Source organism: Microcebus murinus, chromosome 12 (assembly GCF_040939455.1).
Source record: "Microcebus murinus isolate Inina chromosome 12, M.murinus_Inina_mat1.0, whole genome shotgun sequence".
In the NCBI taxonomy this organism is placed as follows: Eukaryota; Metazoa; Chordata; class Mammalia; order Primates; family Cheirogaleidae; genus Microcebus; species Microcebus murinus.
Genome location: NC_134115.1, coordinates 14088945 through 14106034, shown reverse-complemented (window position 1 = coordinate 14106034; position 17090 = coordinate 14088945). Strand labels below are relative to the sequence as shown.

Genomic DNA, 17090 nt, shown 5'->3' with positions numbered 1-17090 from the left:
TTATTAATAAAAGATTTAAAAATATTAATGAGATATTTTGCATTTTTCTTTTGTACTAAGTATTCTAAACCTGGTGTGTACTTTACACTTACAGCACATCTCAGTTTGAAGTAGCCACATTTCAAGTACTCAGTAGTTGTTACGTGGTATAATAGCTGCTATATTGCACAAAATAGGCCTAAACATTGATGTGGCTCAGGCTCAGTTTTACACCTCTTTTCTATTTACACCTCTTCTTTATGTATACTCACTCTCTTAATGATTTCATGCAGTTTCATATTCTTAAATTCTGTGTCGAATAAAGCTCAAAGTTACATCATCAACCTAGACTTTGTTCCTTGAACCTCATACTCATACATGCCACCACCTATTCTCCTTCTCCACTTGGATATCTATCTTAAACTTAACATTTCTAAAACTGAGCTACTGACTTTTCTCTTGCCTCCAACTTTTTCCTTTTATAATCTTCTCAATCTCAGCAGATAAAACTCCTTCATTCTTCTAATTGGTACAGACCAAAAACTTTAGAGTCATCCTTTACCCTTCTCTTTCTTTCATACTGAATATCTGAGCTCTTCTGAGGTCCTATGAACCAAAGATCAGCAAACTATAGCCTGCAGGCCAATACACCCTGCTGCTTATGTTTATTATGGCTCTTGAGCTAAGAATGGTTTTTGCATTTTTAAATGGCTACATTTAAATGATTATGTAAATACCTACAGTATCCTCCATTTTGCCACTTGGCCTACAAAGCAAGAAATATATAGTATCTGGCCTTTTAAGAAAAAGTTTGCCTGTCAGTGATCTATGCTATCTTATTTATTCATTTACTTAGCATGTGTCAGGCGTTTAGCAGGTGCTGGCAATAAAATGGTAGGCATATGACTTTGCTGTGCAGAATGAGGATGGGAGGGAGTCTTGAGAGCTCCTTGCTTAGATGTCCAGCTACTTATAGCCCCACACCTCAACCTTAAAATGTATCTGACATCTCTTAATTCCTGAGTGTTTTCTTTGTCCTTGCTTTTTATTGGTATCTGTTTAGTTCATTTCACTCTAAGTCAGTTATCTTTGTGTCTTCCAAAAATTGCTTTATATATCTTGTTTATTGTCTTTGTCCCTGGGGGATTTAATTTTTTTAATTTTTTAATTTTTTTTTTTTTTTTTTTTGAGACGGGTCTTGCTCTTGTCATCCAGGTTAGAGTGCAGTGGTGCGGTAATAGCTCATTGTAGCCTTGAACTCCTGGGCTCAAGCAGTCCTCCCACCTCAGCCTCCCAAGTAGCTGGGACTATGGGAATGTGCCACTGTACTAGGCTAATTTTTCTATTTTTTGTAGAGACAAGGTCTTACTGTGTTGCTCAGGCTGGTCTTGAACTCCTGGCTTCAAGTGATCCTAGGCATGAGCCACTCTACCCAGCTGGGATTTAAATTTTAATTCCTTTGCTATCATTTTAGATAGCAATGATTTAGATAGATGATTTCACAAGGTGTTGTGGAAATACAACATTAATCCAGAAGTCCAACATTTCTACTGTCTACATGATAAAATTCAAAACTCTTAGAGTAATTCTGTTCATTATCTGGCCCTAACTTTATTGCTTATCTTTCTTCTCCATTTCACATTTTATAGTTTAGCTGTTCCTAAATATGTTACTCTTTTTCACTATCCAGTGCTTTCTCTGAGGATGTTACCTCTGACTTTTACTCCTTTTCTCTTCCATGTATCCTTTCAGGGCAAAGTCCTATTTATTTTTAAACTAGGATCCCACTCTCTGACTTGTCCAGACAGACTTCAGTTTTCTTTTCTGCCCACCCTTAGCATGTTCTTCTGTTATGTATGGAGCTACACATTTGGTTTCCACGGATCAGTCCTGCTTGGCACCTTTTGTCCTTGTGTAATTGTTAATAGTATCCCATTTTATTCTTAATAGTGTGCCAAGTTAAATGACAATGGTATGGTCCACCCCCTTTCTTGCCATTTTTCTTGAACATGGATGTGATGTCTGCAAGTACTGCTTCATTTTGTGAAAGAATTTAAGAGCTCAGGATGGTGGAGCTGAAAGGAAGATTGCTTCTTATATTCTTTTCATTTGCATGATAAAAGTCTGCATCAATTAAGTCACTGTAGTTGGATTTTTGTAGCTGAACATATTTTTAACTTATACATGTTTTAACTGTAGTTCCTGGTTCTCCTCATAAAGAGTAAACATTGCTATCCATTTGGTATCTTTCCAAATATTCTCTGAATAATAGAGAACAGGCTTTTTGTACATATCAGCACATGTAGGTAGATTTCTCTTCCTTTTTGGGGGGCTGAGGGGTACATACCATTGTGTGAAAAGTACAGTTTTTGAATAATTATTTCTGGCAAGAATCATCAAAGGATGCCTAAAACTACAGAAGTACAGTGAGACACAGGATATGTACTTAGTCTCTAGGGTATGTACTTAGTCTCCTTCCTACAAGATATTTCTTAATTACAAAAGGAAAAATGATAACTTTATGGTAGAGAAACTTGGCAGACACCAACGTAGCCAAGTGGCTGGTATTACCAGTAATGGGACAAATTGATATCATGTGCCTCCCTATAGACTGCTCTAAGGAGGATAGAACATCACTCCTGTGGTATTCCTACCAAATATGGTATAACTCGAATTTAATCTTGAAGAAAATCAAGCAAGCCCAAATTGAGGGATATACTACAAAATTACTTTGCCTTGTACTGTTTCAAAATGTCAAGCATGAAAGATAAGGACAGAACTGCTCCAGATTAAAGGAGATTAAATATACGTGAATTTCCTGATTGATAATTAAATCATGGTTATGTGAGAGGGGGATTTTGTGTTTAGGAAATCACACTAAAGTATTTAGAGGTAGGGGGTATCATAGTCTACAATTTAGTCTTAAAGGTTTCTGAAAAAAAGTAGAGAATTATAATGGAAATGTAAAAATGTTATCATTTGGGTGATATGGGTGAAGGGAAATGGGACTTATCTTTACTATTTTTGTAACTTTATGATCCGAAATTTTTCTCAAAATGAATGTTAAAGTATGGCCTCTGGGAAGGGAGACCACCTAGATTTAAATTCTGGCTGTCACTTCCAAACTTTGTAGTTTTGGGGAATTTAACCTTACTATGCCTTAGTTTTTTTTCCTTTATAAAATATAGTTTGTGATAGTACTCACCTCAGAGCATTGTTGTGAGGATAACAAAGTTAATACAAGTAAAATGGTTAGAACAGTACCTGGCACAGAGTAAACATAATGTTAGCTATTAGTATTCCATTGTATATAGAGTAAATTACAAACCACTTATTAATGGACATTTAATTGCTTCACATCTTAATCTAAAATATCATATGTGCCTGTTTTACCCTTACTTGTACCCTTAATATGCTACCCAATATCTGGTCTGTAGTGGGCACTCACATTTTGGTTGAATGAATTGAATTATTTCAGGAGCCCCTGAAATCTTTATTCAAAGTATTTTATCTGTGAAATGAATTTTTAAAGCAATGATAAATCTCAGCCAGTATATCTTAATATGTAAGTTTTAGAGGAATTGAACAATTTTTCTTTATTAGAATATTACATTATTATTACCATCAAGATTATTGTTCCAGTAGAATCACATTCTCTGTTCATACTGGTAGCGAGGGGTATTCTCTTTCAGTTATGATTGTAAATATTTTACTAATCTACATATCCTTGCTGTGCTGCGTTGTTTTAAGTGCATTACTTTATAGAACCTTAAGTATCCCTGAACTTTCTGCAGTTATATCTTGGCAGTGTTGCAGAGACACTGTAAAATACAATAAACAATGTGGGCCTTAGCTGATAACATAGATGTCTCCTCTGGTTAATGGCAGTGCTTGTATTTTAATACTATATTCCTGGTATCTAGCCCATACCAGCCACCATAGGGTGCTCAGAAAATGGTTTAGGAATGAGGGGATAGATGGACATTTTTTCCCCACTAATCTACTTACCTCAAAATCTTAATTTCATCCATGCTACCCTTTGATTGCTATCCTTACTGTCTGACTTACTTATTCTGATTTCCCCTAATCCCAGTATCCTTCAGTTCCACAGAGACCTCCAATTCATGGATGCTGTCACTTTATTACTTTCTGTTACTCTCTTTGTGTCCTAATTTTCATGGTCCATTGCTTTAAATCACTCAAACACCCTTATCTTCCTTGGCTCACTCATCATTTGTGTTACTTACCTGGCAAAACCACAATTATCTGCCTATTCTGTGCTTGTACCCAGCAGAAGCTGCTGTAGAAAACTCACATATGTGTCTATTCTCAGTTTAATTTTATGACTGCAAATTTCAGATGAGCAGTCAACACTGGAGGCAATCCCATCCTATACTTTTGCAGTGGATTTATTTCTCTAGTCTCTGAAGTGACTTTTCCATTTTTATTTCTCACACCTACAATGCCAACTCTTCTCACCTTCAACTTGCCTTCTACATTATTGAAATATTAGCTGCAGCCAGATGTTAATATTAGAAATGCCTCATCTGCTCACTATCAAAAGTGCTAACCTGTCTATTGACGTCCGTGTACTCTGTCTTATGTCCTCTTAAAATGAAAGTATCCCTGTAAGAGTCTAAACTCAGCCCCTCCACTTGTGTTCTAGATTCCATCCTCTCTTGCCTACTGCAGTTAATAAACCTTTTTTTGTATTGCATTACTAGCCTCTCCTTCACTACTAGATTATTCTTATTGGCATATAAACATGCTTTAATATCATTCATTTTAAAACATCACAGTTTCCTAGATCTCATAGTTGCTTATATCTATAGTCCCATTTATCTGCAACCCTCCACAGAAAACTTCTTGAATTAGCTGTTTTTAATAGTATTTGCTAATTTTACTTTCTCTTTCACTGTCTCCTTACCTACTCCAAATGGCCATTCTTCACCACCATTACAGAGAAACTGGTCTTTACTCATCTTACTAAATCTAGTCTACTCACCCCTCCCTCTTCAACCTATGAGCATTATTGACCCAGTTGATTGCTCTTTGAAATACTTTTTTCTCCATCTTCTTGATACCACAGTCTTGGATTTCTTTCTTCCTCACTGGTTAGTTCAGGTCCTGTGCTTGCTTTACTCCTGGGCTCCCTGTCTTCCCTATACTGTCTCCCTAGGTTGATTTCCTCTAGTTCTCTGGCTTTTAATACCAACTATATGCTGAGGAGATCCAGATTTACATTTCCAGTCCTGATTTCTTTCTGACTTCCAGACTCAAGTGTCTTACTGAAATCTTCACTTGGATGACCAAAGAAATTGCATACTTAATGTAACCAAAATTGTACTCCATTTCTGCTCTTAAACCTGCTCCTTCTAAGGCCTGTCTTATTTAAGGAAATGTTACCCTCATTTATCAGTTGCTCAGACCAAAAACCTAAAAATGATGCCTAATTGTACCTCATACCCACATTCACTTCATCAGCATATCATATTGGCTTTACCTTTTAAATATATCCTGATTTCAACAACTTCTTACCATCCCTCCTGTTAAAATCCCAATCTAAATCACTTCAGCTCCTGCTTGAACTGTTGGATATAGTTCAATAGCTGGTCTCTCTAGTTTTACTCTGACAACTGTCCTCAAATCAAAAATCTTCAAGAATGATCTTTTAATGGTAGCAGTTTGTTTACATGACTCCCCTGCTCTCAGTCCTCCAGTGACTTATGTTAAATTTTTGTTACTGAGGCTTGTATGCATCACATAGAACCTCTGATTGTCTCCAGCAAGATAGTTTTCCTTAGACCCTTCTTGGGAAACTAACATTTCACAGGTAGGATATATAAGTATTTTTACTTTGTTCTTTGTCTACACAATGTTCTCCAAGTTTTTTTTTTAATTGGAAGATTTTACATTAAGCAAGAAAAACCTAGATTTTTCTTCTGAAAAATTAGGAAATCTGACCACACTGGCCCTGTATACATTCATGGCTGCAACAGAGCAAGTAGTGGTTGTCTCCCTTCAGATGAAACATGCGTTCTGATTTGCCAGTCTTTACCACTCCCCAATGTATCTTGTATTTAGTGAGATGTACTTAGGAAGGTAACCTGCTTTTTGCATTTATGACCCCTGCCCTGGAGTATGTCAGTCATTCGTTCAACAAACATTTATTGAACAGTAAGTACTCTGTGCTAAGCACTATTCTAAGCCCTAGAGATAAAGCAGTGAATAAAATTAAGCCCTAATCTCATGGAATGAATATACATTCTTTGGGACAAATAATATATATGTAAACAAATACATATATCACGTCAGATGGTAATAAGTTCCATGAAGAAAAGTAAAGCAGGATAAGGAGATATAAAACAGTAGAGGGTGTGTCGTAGAATGCACAAAGAAAACTATGTGAAGACTTGACTTTAGAACAGAAGCTGGAATATAGTAAGAGATGGAGCCTTGTGAATATTTTGAAGAAAATCACTTTGGGGTGGAGGTCAGCAAGTAAAAAGTTCCTGAGAAGAGAATGTGGTTGGTAGATTTGAACCATAGCAACAAGGCCTGTGTAGTGTAGTGTAGTGAACATGGAGAAGAGTGGTAGAAACAAGGTTGGAGAGGGATACCAGAGTCACATGATACAGGGCTGTAGAGGCCATGTTAGACTTTGGGATTTTACTGTGAGGTAGGAAACTATTGAAGGGTTTTGAGTTGGGAAGTGACATGATCTGACTTATTTTAAAGTAATCCATCTGCCTTCTGGTGGTGAATAAATTATAGCAGGACAGGTGTAGCAGGTAAGAGACTTGTCTGGAGTTTGTTAAGGAGTGAGAGAGGGTGGCGATTTAAACTAGAGATAGCTGTGAAAGGACAAAAAGTGGTTAAATTAGAATTTGAAGATAGAGCTTGCAGGGTTTTCTGATGGATTTCGTATGGGATGTGGGAAAACAAGAGGAACTGAAGCCCAGGTTTTCAGCCTGAGCCACTGTAGATAGATGGTAGTGCCTTTAATGGTTGGATAATACTAGAAAGTGGACATCAGGAGTTCCTTTTTGGAGAAGTAAAATTTGAGCATCCTGTTTGATGTCCAAGTAGATATAAACTTTATCTAGAGCAGGGGTCTTCAAACTTTTTAAACAGGGGGCCAGTTCATTGTCCTTCAGACCGTTGAAGAGTGAGCACTGTGGGCCCAGGACAAGTCAGCTGCTAAGCAGGACAGGTAGCGGTGGCAAAAACACCCGGAGGGCTGAATAAATGTGCTAGGTGTGTAGTTTGAGGATGCCTGATGTAGAGGATGATAAGCTTATAGCTCTGTTATATAACTTGAGAGTTTTAAAAGACCGAGTCATGTGAATCATATACTGACCATAAATGAGTTGAAACTATGGACATTGTGATTTTTTTTCTTTCTGTTTGTGAGATACATTAATAGTACTTGACATCAATTCAATGCTCACTGTTTTTGTTAAGAATACAGAAATTTTGCTATAGTTCTGGCTTCTTCTGTAGCTACCTATTATTCTATTCTATTAGGTTTTTATTTACATTATTATAGGAATTATAATATGGTAGAAACATTCCTTTGGTGGAGCTTATGACTTCTTAATTCAATCAGCCAGATATTATTAATAAATTTATTTTCTTCAGAGCGAGTCCAGCAAACCACTTAATTTGTTAATGACTCAGCAGTGAAATTATTTAAAAAATGATTTGGAGGGTAGGGGTATATGTATGAATAATTCTTTTTTTCCTTACAGTAGAACATGGTTTTGTATCACTTTGAGTAATTCTATTTGAGAAGGCTTAACCTTTGTAGCCTAATAGTATGTAAGCAGGCATTGAGTAATTTTTGAAATAAGTCTTATCTAAATCTTACAACCCTATCATTAAATAGTAATTATTATTATATATTGCTCATCTGTGAATGTGAGAATAGTTTGTAAGTAGAAATTACTACTTTGTGATATTTTCATAAGCATTAGCCTTATTTTCAAAATGAACGTATTAAATCCAGGTATATTTAAATTGCCTAAGGAGAAGCAATTGAAATTAAGGACAGAGATGGCAATAGAGTATGGTGTTTTAAGTGTAGGCCTATAAGGAAAGCTTGGATGTATAATAGCAGTATTTAGACCAGCAGGATGACATTTCGTTTCTGTTTTCTTATTAATTAGTGATTTTATAAGAAAAATATAAAAAGTTTTGCTATTGTTCAAAGGCCTAATTATTCCATCTTTGTATAGGAAGATTTTCAGTCAATGACTTATGGATTTAAAATGGCTAACAGTGTGACAGATCTTCGAGTTACAGGTAAAATCATTTATAAAGATAATTCACAAGTTTTACATTTTGATTTATTTCCTTTTTAAACTTACTACTCTTTCTCTTTCTAGGCATGCTAAAAGATGTGGAGGATGACATGCAACGAAGAGTAAAGGTATATTGCTTTTCTTTTTTTTGGTGTAGGGTTTTGGTATTCCCTTAAATGTTAGATTAATTTTAACTGATTACAGATAGTTTATATAGAACCACCTATCTCCTTTATATGCTGAGCCTTTTCTGTAATGAATTTGAATGCTGCTGGAGAAGTTTCTGATAAATTAATGTCATTTTCAAATACAGTCATTCCCTTAGTATCCTTGGGGTATTAGTTCTATGACCTTTAAGGATACCAACATCTGATAATGCTCAAGTCCCTTGTAAAAAGTGGCTTCATATTTGCATATAACCTTCCCATATACTTTAAATCATCTCTAGATTACTTATAATGCCTACTACAAGGTAAATGCTGTGTAAATAGTTGTTATACTGTGTTTTTAAATTTGTATTATTTTTTACTGTATTGTTTTTTTCCCTGAATATTTTTGGTTGGCAGTTGGTTGAATCCAACCCTCAAATACAAAGAGCTAAGTGTATTAAAAATTTAACTCTTCAAATTCTTTTAATTTTTGCCAATGTTTAAGACTTTTAGTATGCTATTTGAAGAATTGTATTTTTCTCCCATTAGAGTTTTAAGTCCCTCAAAGGTAAGGATTGTCTTCTTCACCTTTGTGTCTTTACTAGCTGATACAGTGTTTAGAACACAGTAGGTGAGCTCAGTAAATGGTAATATCCTAAATCTGGTAAAAACCTTCTTTCTAGATGACATCCTTCAGCTATGTGACCTTGATGATTTGTTTTTCATAGAGATTGAAAAGGGAAAAAATTATATTTTTACTATTTTTTTAGATTTGTATAGGAGTATGGTTGTCAAAGAAACTTTGTTATTCTCTTTATTTTTACATCATTTAGTGAGTTAGGCAATTAAATGCACAGTGCCCCACTTTCAGATTAGGAAAATACAACTCAAAGGAGTTAAGTAACCTGTGTTTGAGTCTTAAGGGCATGTACTTAGTAAGTGGCAGCTCCAGGTTTAGAACCAGCATCTTTTACCAGATCTTCCTGAGGCACTGCCCTTATTTTGTCAAATAAAATTGTCAACTATATCACTTGTATTAACAAGATGCCTTGCATTTTAGTGTAAATCAGGTCAAGTAACTTTATTTTTATGATGTGATTTTTGTAAAGATTATTATTTTTTTCTAACAGGGTTAGTTTTGAGAGCATCAGGAATTTCAATAATTAGATAGTTTTAAAGGAAAGTGTACTCTGTGTTATATGCTTTTATAATACTTATTTTATTGTTTTGCTTATGCTGTTTCAATAACTGATTGCATGATCGTTATAATTTATATCAAAATAAACTTTTTGTATATGGCATTAATAGGAGGAAAATAAATACAGGACACAGGATTTTTTCTCTACACATTTTCCTAAAAATAAATTCTTGTGTATACTTAATAAATTAAGTACGTTACCTTGTATATTTATAATCTGATACTTTTCCAGGTTTATATTTATTTTAATTCACCTTTCTTAAAATTTTAGAGTACTAGAAGTCGACAAGGAGAAGAAAGAGATCCAGAAGTTGAACTAGAAGTAATTGAACTTATTTTCTGGTAGATAATATCAGAGAAGTCTACCTCTTAATGTTGTAGTTTTATGAACTGCGTTATAATTTATGGAAGCCCTTTTTAAGGTATTTCTTTAAAAATTAGACATTGCAAGGGATTTTATTTCCCTTGTATTTATTTTGATAGAATGATAATGCATCTCTTTCAAATACATGATTTCAAAACTCTTCAATATTCCTGTGAGGTAGGAAGAAAAAATTGATCTTTTACAGATGATGCATTGAAGGTTGGCAAAGCTCAAGAACTTCCACAGTATCAAAAGTTGCTGAACCTCTGTTAGATCGTAAATTTTCTGACTCTGCTTAAAGCACTTTTTAATCAGTCCTTTTTAAAATGCTAATTAAATGTGCTTTTGTGAAATGATAGTATAACTTTTGACTTAAAATATCAGTCCTGTTGATATCGATAGAAACTTTTCTTCATATTTCTATTTCAAAAGTATAGGCTTTGTTTTGTTGTTTTCTACAACTTGTTTTTCAGGAATTTAAATGCCTTTAAGTGAAGATATATGCCATGTAATAAGTTACTAACATTGAGATTTAGGAGTTAAAATAATATATTTTAAAATAAAATTCCTTTGGCAGTTTTTGCATCTTTTAACTTCTAGTCGTTTCTTGTTTTTTAGCACCAACAGTGTTTAGCAGTATTCAGCAGAGTGAAATTTACTCGAGTGTTGCTGACAGTGCTTATAGCCTTTACTAAGAAAGAGGTAAGGGCATTTACTATAATTTGTCTATATCTATTTTAGTGATTTTTGGATGGAATGCCTTATTGAAGCTGTTGTGAGACTTTTCCATTAAAGTACTCCTAATCTCAAATACACAGTACTCAGGATTTGATCTATTTACACCAGAATAACCCTGATGATTTTCTCAAGAAGTCACATGAATTTTATGTTCTATTACTTATTAGTAAATAAAACAGTGGAAGCTGAAATAGCTTGTGGGTTGTCATATTTTGTGAATTGAAAAGAAGAAAGTAAAAATAAGAATTTTAGGTAGGCCTGTTCTTTCCCTTCAGTAGAAAGTAAGAATAATGAGAATTATAATGAGAATTTTAGTAGGCTTATTTTTCAAGTAAATATTGGATTTGTATAGAATCAAAAGCAAGCCCTAGATAGGGAACATTTTTTCTTTTGTGTATTTTTGTATTAAGTGAGTTACAGACTAATTTGTGAATAGTTAATAAGTGGTAAATAGAGATCCAGCCTTTACCATTGCTCTGATTTCAATAATTCAGTTTTTTTCTTGTTTTTTCCCCACCTTGATTAATGACATAGTAGACTTATTGATATATTTCCCATTTTCCACTTGACTACATCTCTGGTTTTTATTATAAAAAATAAGATAAATAAAATAAACCAGAAATAGTTCTTTTTTCTCTTTGATGGATCCTACAAGATATAGATGAGAATAAAAAAGTTTCTATCCTAACAGGATCTGGGCATCCTGTATTAAGCTAATAGTTTGTGAAAACCAATGTCATTATAGCAAGCATTTAATTTCATTATTGTTTATAGGATTTTCCTATTTAATGTATATCTTTCAGTGAAAGAATATGTAAGAATGTTTTTGGTGATTTATTTGCTAGACCAGTGCTGTTGCAGAAGCTCAAAAATTGATGGTTCAAGCAGCAGATCTTCTTTCTGCCATTCATAATTCATTGCATCATGGCATCCAGGCCCAGAATGATACTACAAAAGGAGGTAATTTTTCATATTTCTCCTACTCTTTTTCTTCTTTCCCATCTAAAATACATAGTGTTTGGTTTATTCTAAAATTTCAGTTGTCAGTCTGCCTGGACCTTGGAATGTTTTACTCTAGAGACGTATATAGAGTCTATGCTCCCCTCTTTTAAAATTTATTCTATACTGAAGAACAATACTATAGAACTTGGCCATATTCTGTAATTTACTGTTCAGACTCTGTCTTGTATTCGTGATGTGATGTCAGCAGTAACTTCTTTTTTAATCACCTCTCTTCTTTACTTTTGTCTGAGAGATCATGACTCCCATTGCAGTCTACCCTGTCTCCATTAGGCAGACCTAGGTATTCCCTCTGTGGCCTCATTGCACTCATACATGCCTCTGTTATAACATTTTTTTTAGTACACTGTATTGTAATTATTTACCCATTCATCCTTACATGAGATTTTGAATACTTTTAAGGCCAGGGACTGTCTTGTTTTTTGTATCTCTACGGTGTTTGGCATGTTGTTGGTACTCATATTTTGTTTATAAAATATGTCTTAAAGTAAAAGGAATAGTGTATTTTATTATAAAATTTACAATTGGGTTAACATTTTAAATAGTGTGTAGCAGTTTTGATTACCCTTAGAACTAATCAAAATGAGGTGATATTTATATTCTTTAGTGTTTCCCAGTTGTTGATCTTCCCACCAGGAAGGCAAGTTTTTTCTGATTCCCACCCTTTTCCCTTTCCACCTCTCCCTTCCATTTAGGGACAGGAGTTATGTTTCCTTTCCTATGAATTTTTCCTTCCTTACTCAAGGAAAAACGGAGCAGTCCAGAAGGTAATTTGGGTTAGGAAATCAGTATTATCAATTTGAATGTGTCTAGTAATTATGCTTAATTTGTATTAATTCATTAACATTTTCTCTTTTGCCCCAGGAGAGGGAATATGTTTATGAGATGAGTGACTAGGTGGCATTCTGTCACCATGAGACATAAAAAAGTTGTGATGCGTAGCATAGCAACCAATAGTGCATGTTTACATAGAGGTGTAAAATATCCACAACTCTTAAATACTTTGAAATCTAGTGCAAGAATACGTTCATGAAAACCACTGTATAATACATGGCTTCAAAGTAATTTATTTGTTGGATAATATCCAAATAAGATATTAATGACACAAAACAGTCTTCCAGATTACTGGTATCTTATGTTTCTTTTTGTCATATCTGACTACTGTGAACTGTTCTTTATATTTACAATCAAGCAAACTCTGAGATGATAATTACCATAGGATCATTAGTAGCTACAGGTTGTGGCTTCCCTGTATTTCAAACCAGTGCTAAAAATTGTGTATGTTCTCCACAGTTTCTCTGGGTTTATTGTATGCTTACAAGTAAGCTTCAGGAAATAGTTTACATATAAACTGTGGCTTGAATAAACTTTTAAAAAATGTAACCTTTGACTAAGAAAGTGAAATTTTAAACTTAAAGAATATTCACTCTGTGCTTAGTTTTCTGTGTAATACCTTATAGCTGGCTTAATTTAACTTTGTAATTATCCCTTAATCATAAAGCCATAGAGTCCTATAACTAAAAAGTTAGGATTTTGTAATGTCTATTCTAAGATGAATGATGCAAAAATAATAGTGTAGATTAGTTTTGGTCTCAGATAACTCATTTTGCTGCCTTACTATTATTACAACTCCAGCTAGTGACAAGAATGACTACATAAACCTTGAAATCACTGAGGATTCATTTTAGCTTCTCATTGTAAAGGTGTATATTCTGTAGGAATTGGAGACAGTGGTGTTAAGGGAGAAAATAGGAAGAATTTAACTTTGCTGATGGGCTCACTCAGTGAATGGTAATATTTTAATGAAGATGCAGAAGGCAGAAATGATTGAGAGGAGGGTAAGGAGGGCTGCTCAGATAATAGGATTTTTTGATGTGGTGATGTGAAGCAATTCACTAGTAAAGTAAATGTTTGGCTCTGGAAAATGGATGGAAATAAATTTTGGAGTCATTTTCATATTAAGTGCTTATTCAAATTGAAGGAGTGGATGTGATTACTCAGGGCTTACTGGGTTCAGAACCTTGGGTTAAATCTCTGTTGAAGAAACAAAGGAAGAAGAAGATCCAGTGAAACAGATGTTGCTGTTTTTTTTTCCTTATGCTGTCTTGAATTTTACACTTTTATGTCTGGAATTATAGCTCATCCTTTAAAATGATGTTTATATCATCTCCCCCAATGAGATTTTCCTAGTTATCCTTGTCAAAATATATTTCTCCCATGTTGTTTCATAGTTACCTGTGAATTAGGTCTAGTTTACCCTTTAGATTATAAGCATCTTTAACAATTGCTAATGGAAATTTCAAAATGTATTTAAATTTATGTTGCCTGGAATTAGTAGATACTTTTGGAATAAATTTTCAAATCTGACACACATACTTTCAAGAGAACTTATGTTTTTAAAATAAATTAAAAGATAGTGGATGAAAGTTGGTGGATTGAACACATTTATTTTCTGAAAACTCCAATGGATAATAAAGAAGTGACTTTTTAAAAGTACTAGGCATAATTGGTAAAGATAAAAAAGACAGGGAAAGGAGACAATAACAACAAAATTTTAGAAGCTGGAGAAGAGAAAGACATTGACTTAGCTGTCTCCAAATAACTGAATTCTTAGCCACTCATAGGGGAAGTCAAAGACAACTCAGCTTAAACTGTAGGCTTCATTATTAGTTTAAACTGTAATTTAAACTGAAAGGCTTCATTATTAGTTTACCAAATGCCTTTGGAAAGGGGGATGAAAATTTAGCCAAAGACATGAAGAACTGGTTGAAAATCAGTTTAGAAGCTGAGATTTCCTCCCCCTGTTTTGTTGAGTGACATTCCTGAACCTCAGAATACTTAAAGTTTATTCTCTGAGTGAGGGAACCAGAGGGATTCTAGGCTGAGGTGATATGAGGCCCAGTTGAAGGATACTCGATATGAGAGAATGGAATCAAAGTTTAAATACTTACTGTTGGGACCTACTCTTTTCCCTGCTTCTCTCCCCTCCATTTAGCTTCCAAAACAATGTAGCCAGGTTTATGCACTCCACTTAAACGTGTAGAAGATTATTCTTAGGGAAATCTGACAAGCTGATTATCTCCATCTCCATAAGAGGTGGAGAAAAACAATAACGAAATCTAAATTTACTGACATCAGCAGTTCTCCAGGTAAAATGACTTGGCTTAGGCTTGGTCCGTATTCACAGAGCTCTTAGTGGGGTTTTTTGTGTTTCAGTTTCGAATCTGAGTATATAGTCAAAGTTGGAAATCCCTAGCCTGAAAGAAAGAGAAAAAAACAAGAAAGCAAACCTTAAAGGAAATGAGAAAAATGAATACATAAAACAAGAAAAAGATGCATACAAAAGGGAATATGTTCTTTGAGATTGAAAGTATAAGAGCAGAAATGACATAAATAGAAAGTTTAGAATACAGAGTTGTGGCAATCTTAAAGGAGAGCTAAAAATGAGACAAAAAATGAGAAAAAAGTTGAAAGTATTCTGAGTCCAGAACTGCTTTTTCACCTTTCCACTTTGCTTCCAATGCTGATTGACTGTAGAATGGTTGACATTGATTCTTTAGCAGCTTCTTGTATAGTTGTAAGGGGATCAGCTTCGATGATTGCTCTTAATTGGACGTTGTCAACTTTTGATGGCTGGCCACTGTGCTCCTCACCTTTAAGGTTCTTGTCTCCTTTGCAAAACTTCTTGAACCACTACTGCATTGTATGTTCATTAGCAGTTCCTGGGCCAAATGTGTTGTTGATGTTGCAAGTTGTCTGTGCTGCTTTATGACCCATTTTGAACTCGAATAATAAAAACGCCTGACTTTGCTTTTTGTCTAACATCATTTCCATAGTCTAAAATAAATATAGAATAAATAGCAAGTAATTAGTCATTAGCAAAACAACATGAAGTGGGAAATGCACGTGAAAATGATGTATAACATAACCACATTTATTTAAGAATGTATTCTAACACCAAAAGGCAAATTTCAACAATGCTAAAACTGTAGTTACTTTTCCACAGCCTAACAAAAAACAAACAAAACAAAACCCTAAAGAAAACAAAAACATAGACCAGGAGCATTTTTCTGCAAATACCAAAGAATTTATTAAAAATGGCCTCTATAGAAGAAGAGCAGAAAGCAAACATATTAGGACTAAAGGAAGAAATAATAACAGAAGATGAGTAATAAAAGTAAGTAGGCAGCCCAGGCACGGTGCTTCACGCCTGTAATCCTGGTTCTCTGGAAGGCTGAGGCGAGAGGATTGATTGAGGTCAGACAATCCAAAGCAGCCTGAGCAAGAGCCAAACCCCATCTCTACTAAAATTAGAAAAGATTAGCTGGGTGTGGTGGTGAGCACCTGTAGACCCAGCTACTGGGGAGGGTGAGGCAGGAGGATCTCTCTCTCTCTCTTTTTTTATTTCAGCATATTATGGAGGTACAAATATGTAGGTTACATATGTTGCCTTGGCGCCCCCCCCCCCCCGTCAGAGCTTCAAGCGTGTCCGTCCCGCAGATGGTGCGCATTGCACTCATTATGTATGTATATTCCTATCCCCTCCTCACCTCCTATTTGCCTGACACCTGATAAATGGTATTCCTATATGTCCACTTAGGTGTTGATCAGTGAAACCAGTTTGCTGGTGAGTACATGTGGTATTTATTTTTCCATTCTTGGGATACTTCACTTAGTAGAATGGGTTCTAGTTCTATCCAGGAAAATACAAGAGGTGCTGTATCACCATTGTTTCTTATAGCTGAATAGTACTCCATGGTATATATATATACCACATTTTATTAATCCACTCATGTATTGATGGGCAATTGGGTTGTTTCCATATCTTTGCAATTGTGAATTGTGCTGCTATAAACATTTAGAATCTCTTGAGTCCAGGAGTTTGAGATTGCTGTGAGCTGTGATGATGCCACTGCATTCTACCCAGGGCGAGAGAACGGAGATTCTGTCTCAAAAAAAAAAAAAAAAAAAAAAGTGATCAGGCAGAGTTCAGGAAAACAATGGAGAAAAAAATTCCTGAAAATGAAGACCTCAACAAAACTGTAAAGGATATAGAGATCAGGATTGAAGAAATAAACCAAGCAAGATGGACGTGAACAAAAGAGATTTAAAGTATTAGAAAATAACAGTCAAAGAAGATTTGATATACTCATAATTGATGTCCCTTAAGAAGTGAACTATTTAATGGAACAGGAAAAAAATGTTGAAAATTTTAGATATTTCTAGAAAGAAGAAAACTAAATCCATTGGTATAATTGAAAGTCTATAATATGTTTCTTGGAAAATTGATGAAGAATTATTGATAGTAAGATATAGTATAGCCTAGTAAAGTACTTAAG

At 34.6% G+C, this 17090-nt stretch overlaps 1 protein-coding gene across 4 annotated transcripts in view; it reads left to right on the top strand.

Moving 5' to 3' along the window:
• Nucleotides 1-17090, top strand: part of NAA35 (N-alpha-acetyltransferase 35, NatC auxiliary subunit) — an 80792-nt gene that overhangs the window by 26106 nt on the left and 37596 nt on the right. For all 4 annotated transcript variants that reach the window (XM_076008567.1, XM_076008566.1, XM_012787266.2 and 1 more), the window contains exons 7-11: nucleotides 8217-8283; nucleotides 8367-8410; nucleotides 9901-9951; nucleotides 10612-10695; nucleotides 11577-11691. In XM_076008567.1, the coding sequence (XP_075864682.1) occupies nucleotides 8217-8283; nucleotides 8367-8410; nucleotides 9901-9951; nucleotides 10612-10695; nucleotides 11577-11691 (361 nt within the window). The remainder of the gene's footprint in view (nucleotides 1-8216; nucleotides 8284-8366; nucleotides 8411-9900; nucleotides 9952-10611; nucleotides 10696-11576; nucleotides 11692-17090) is intronic.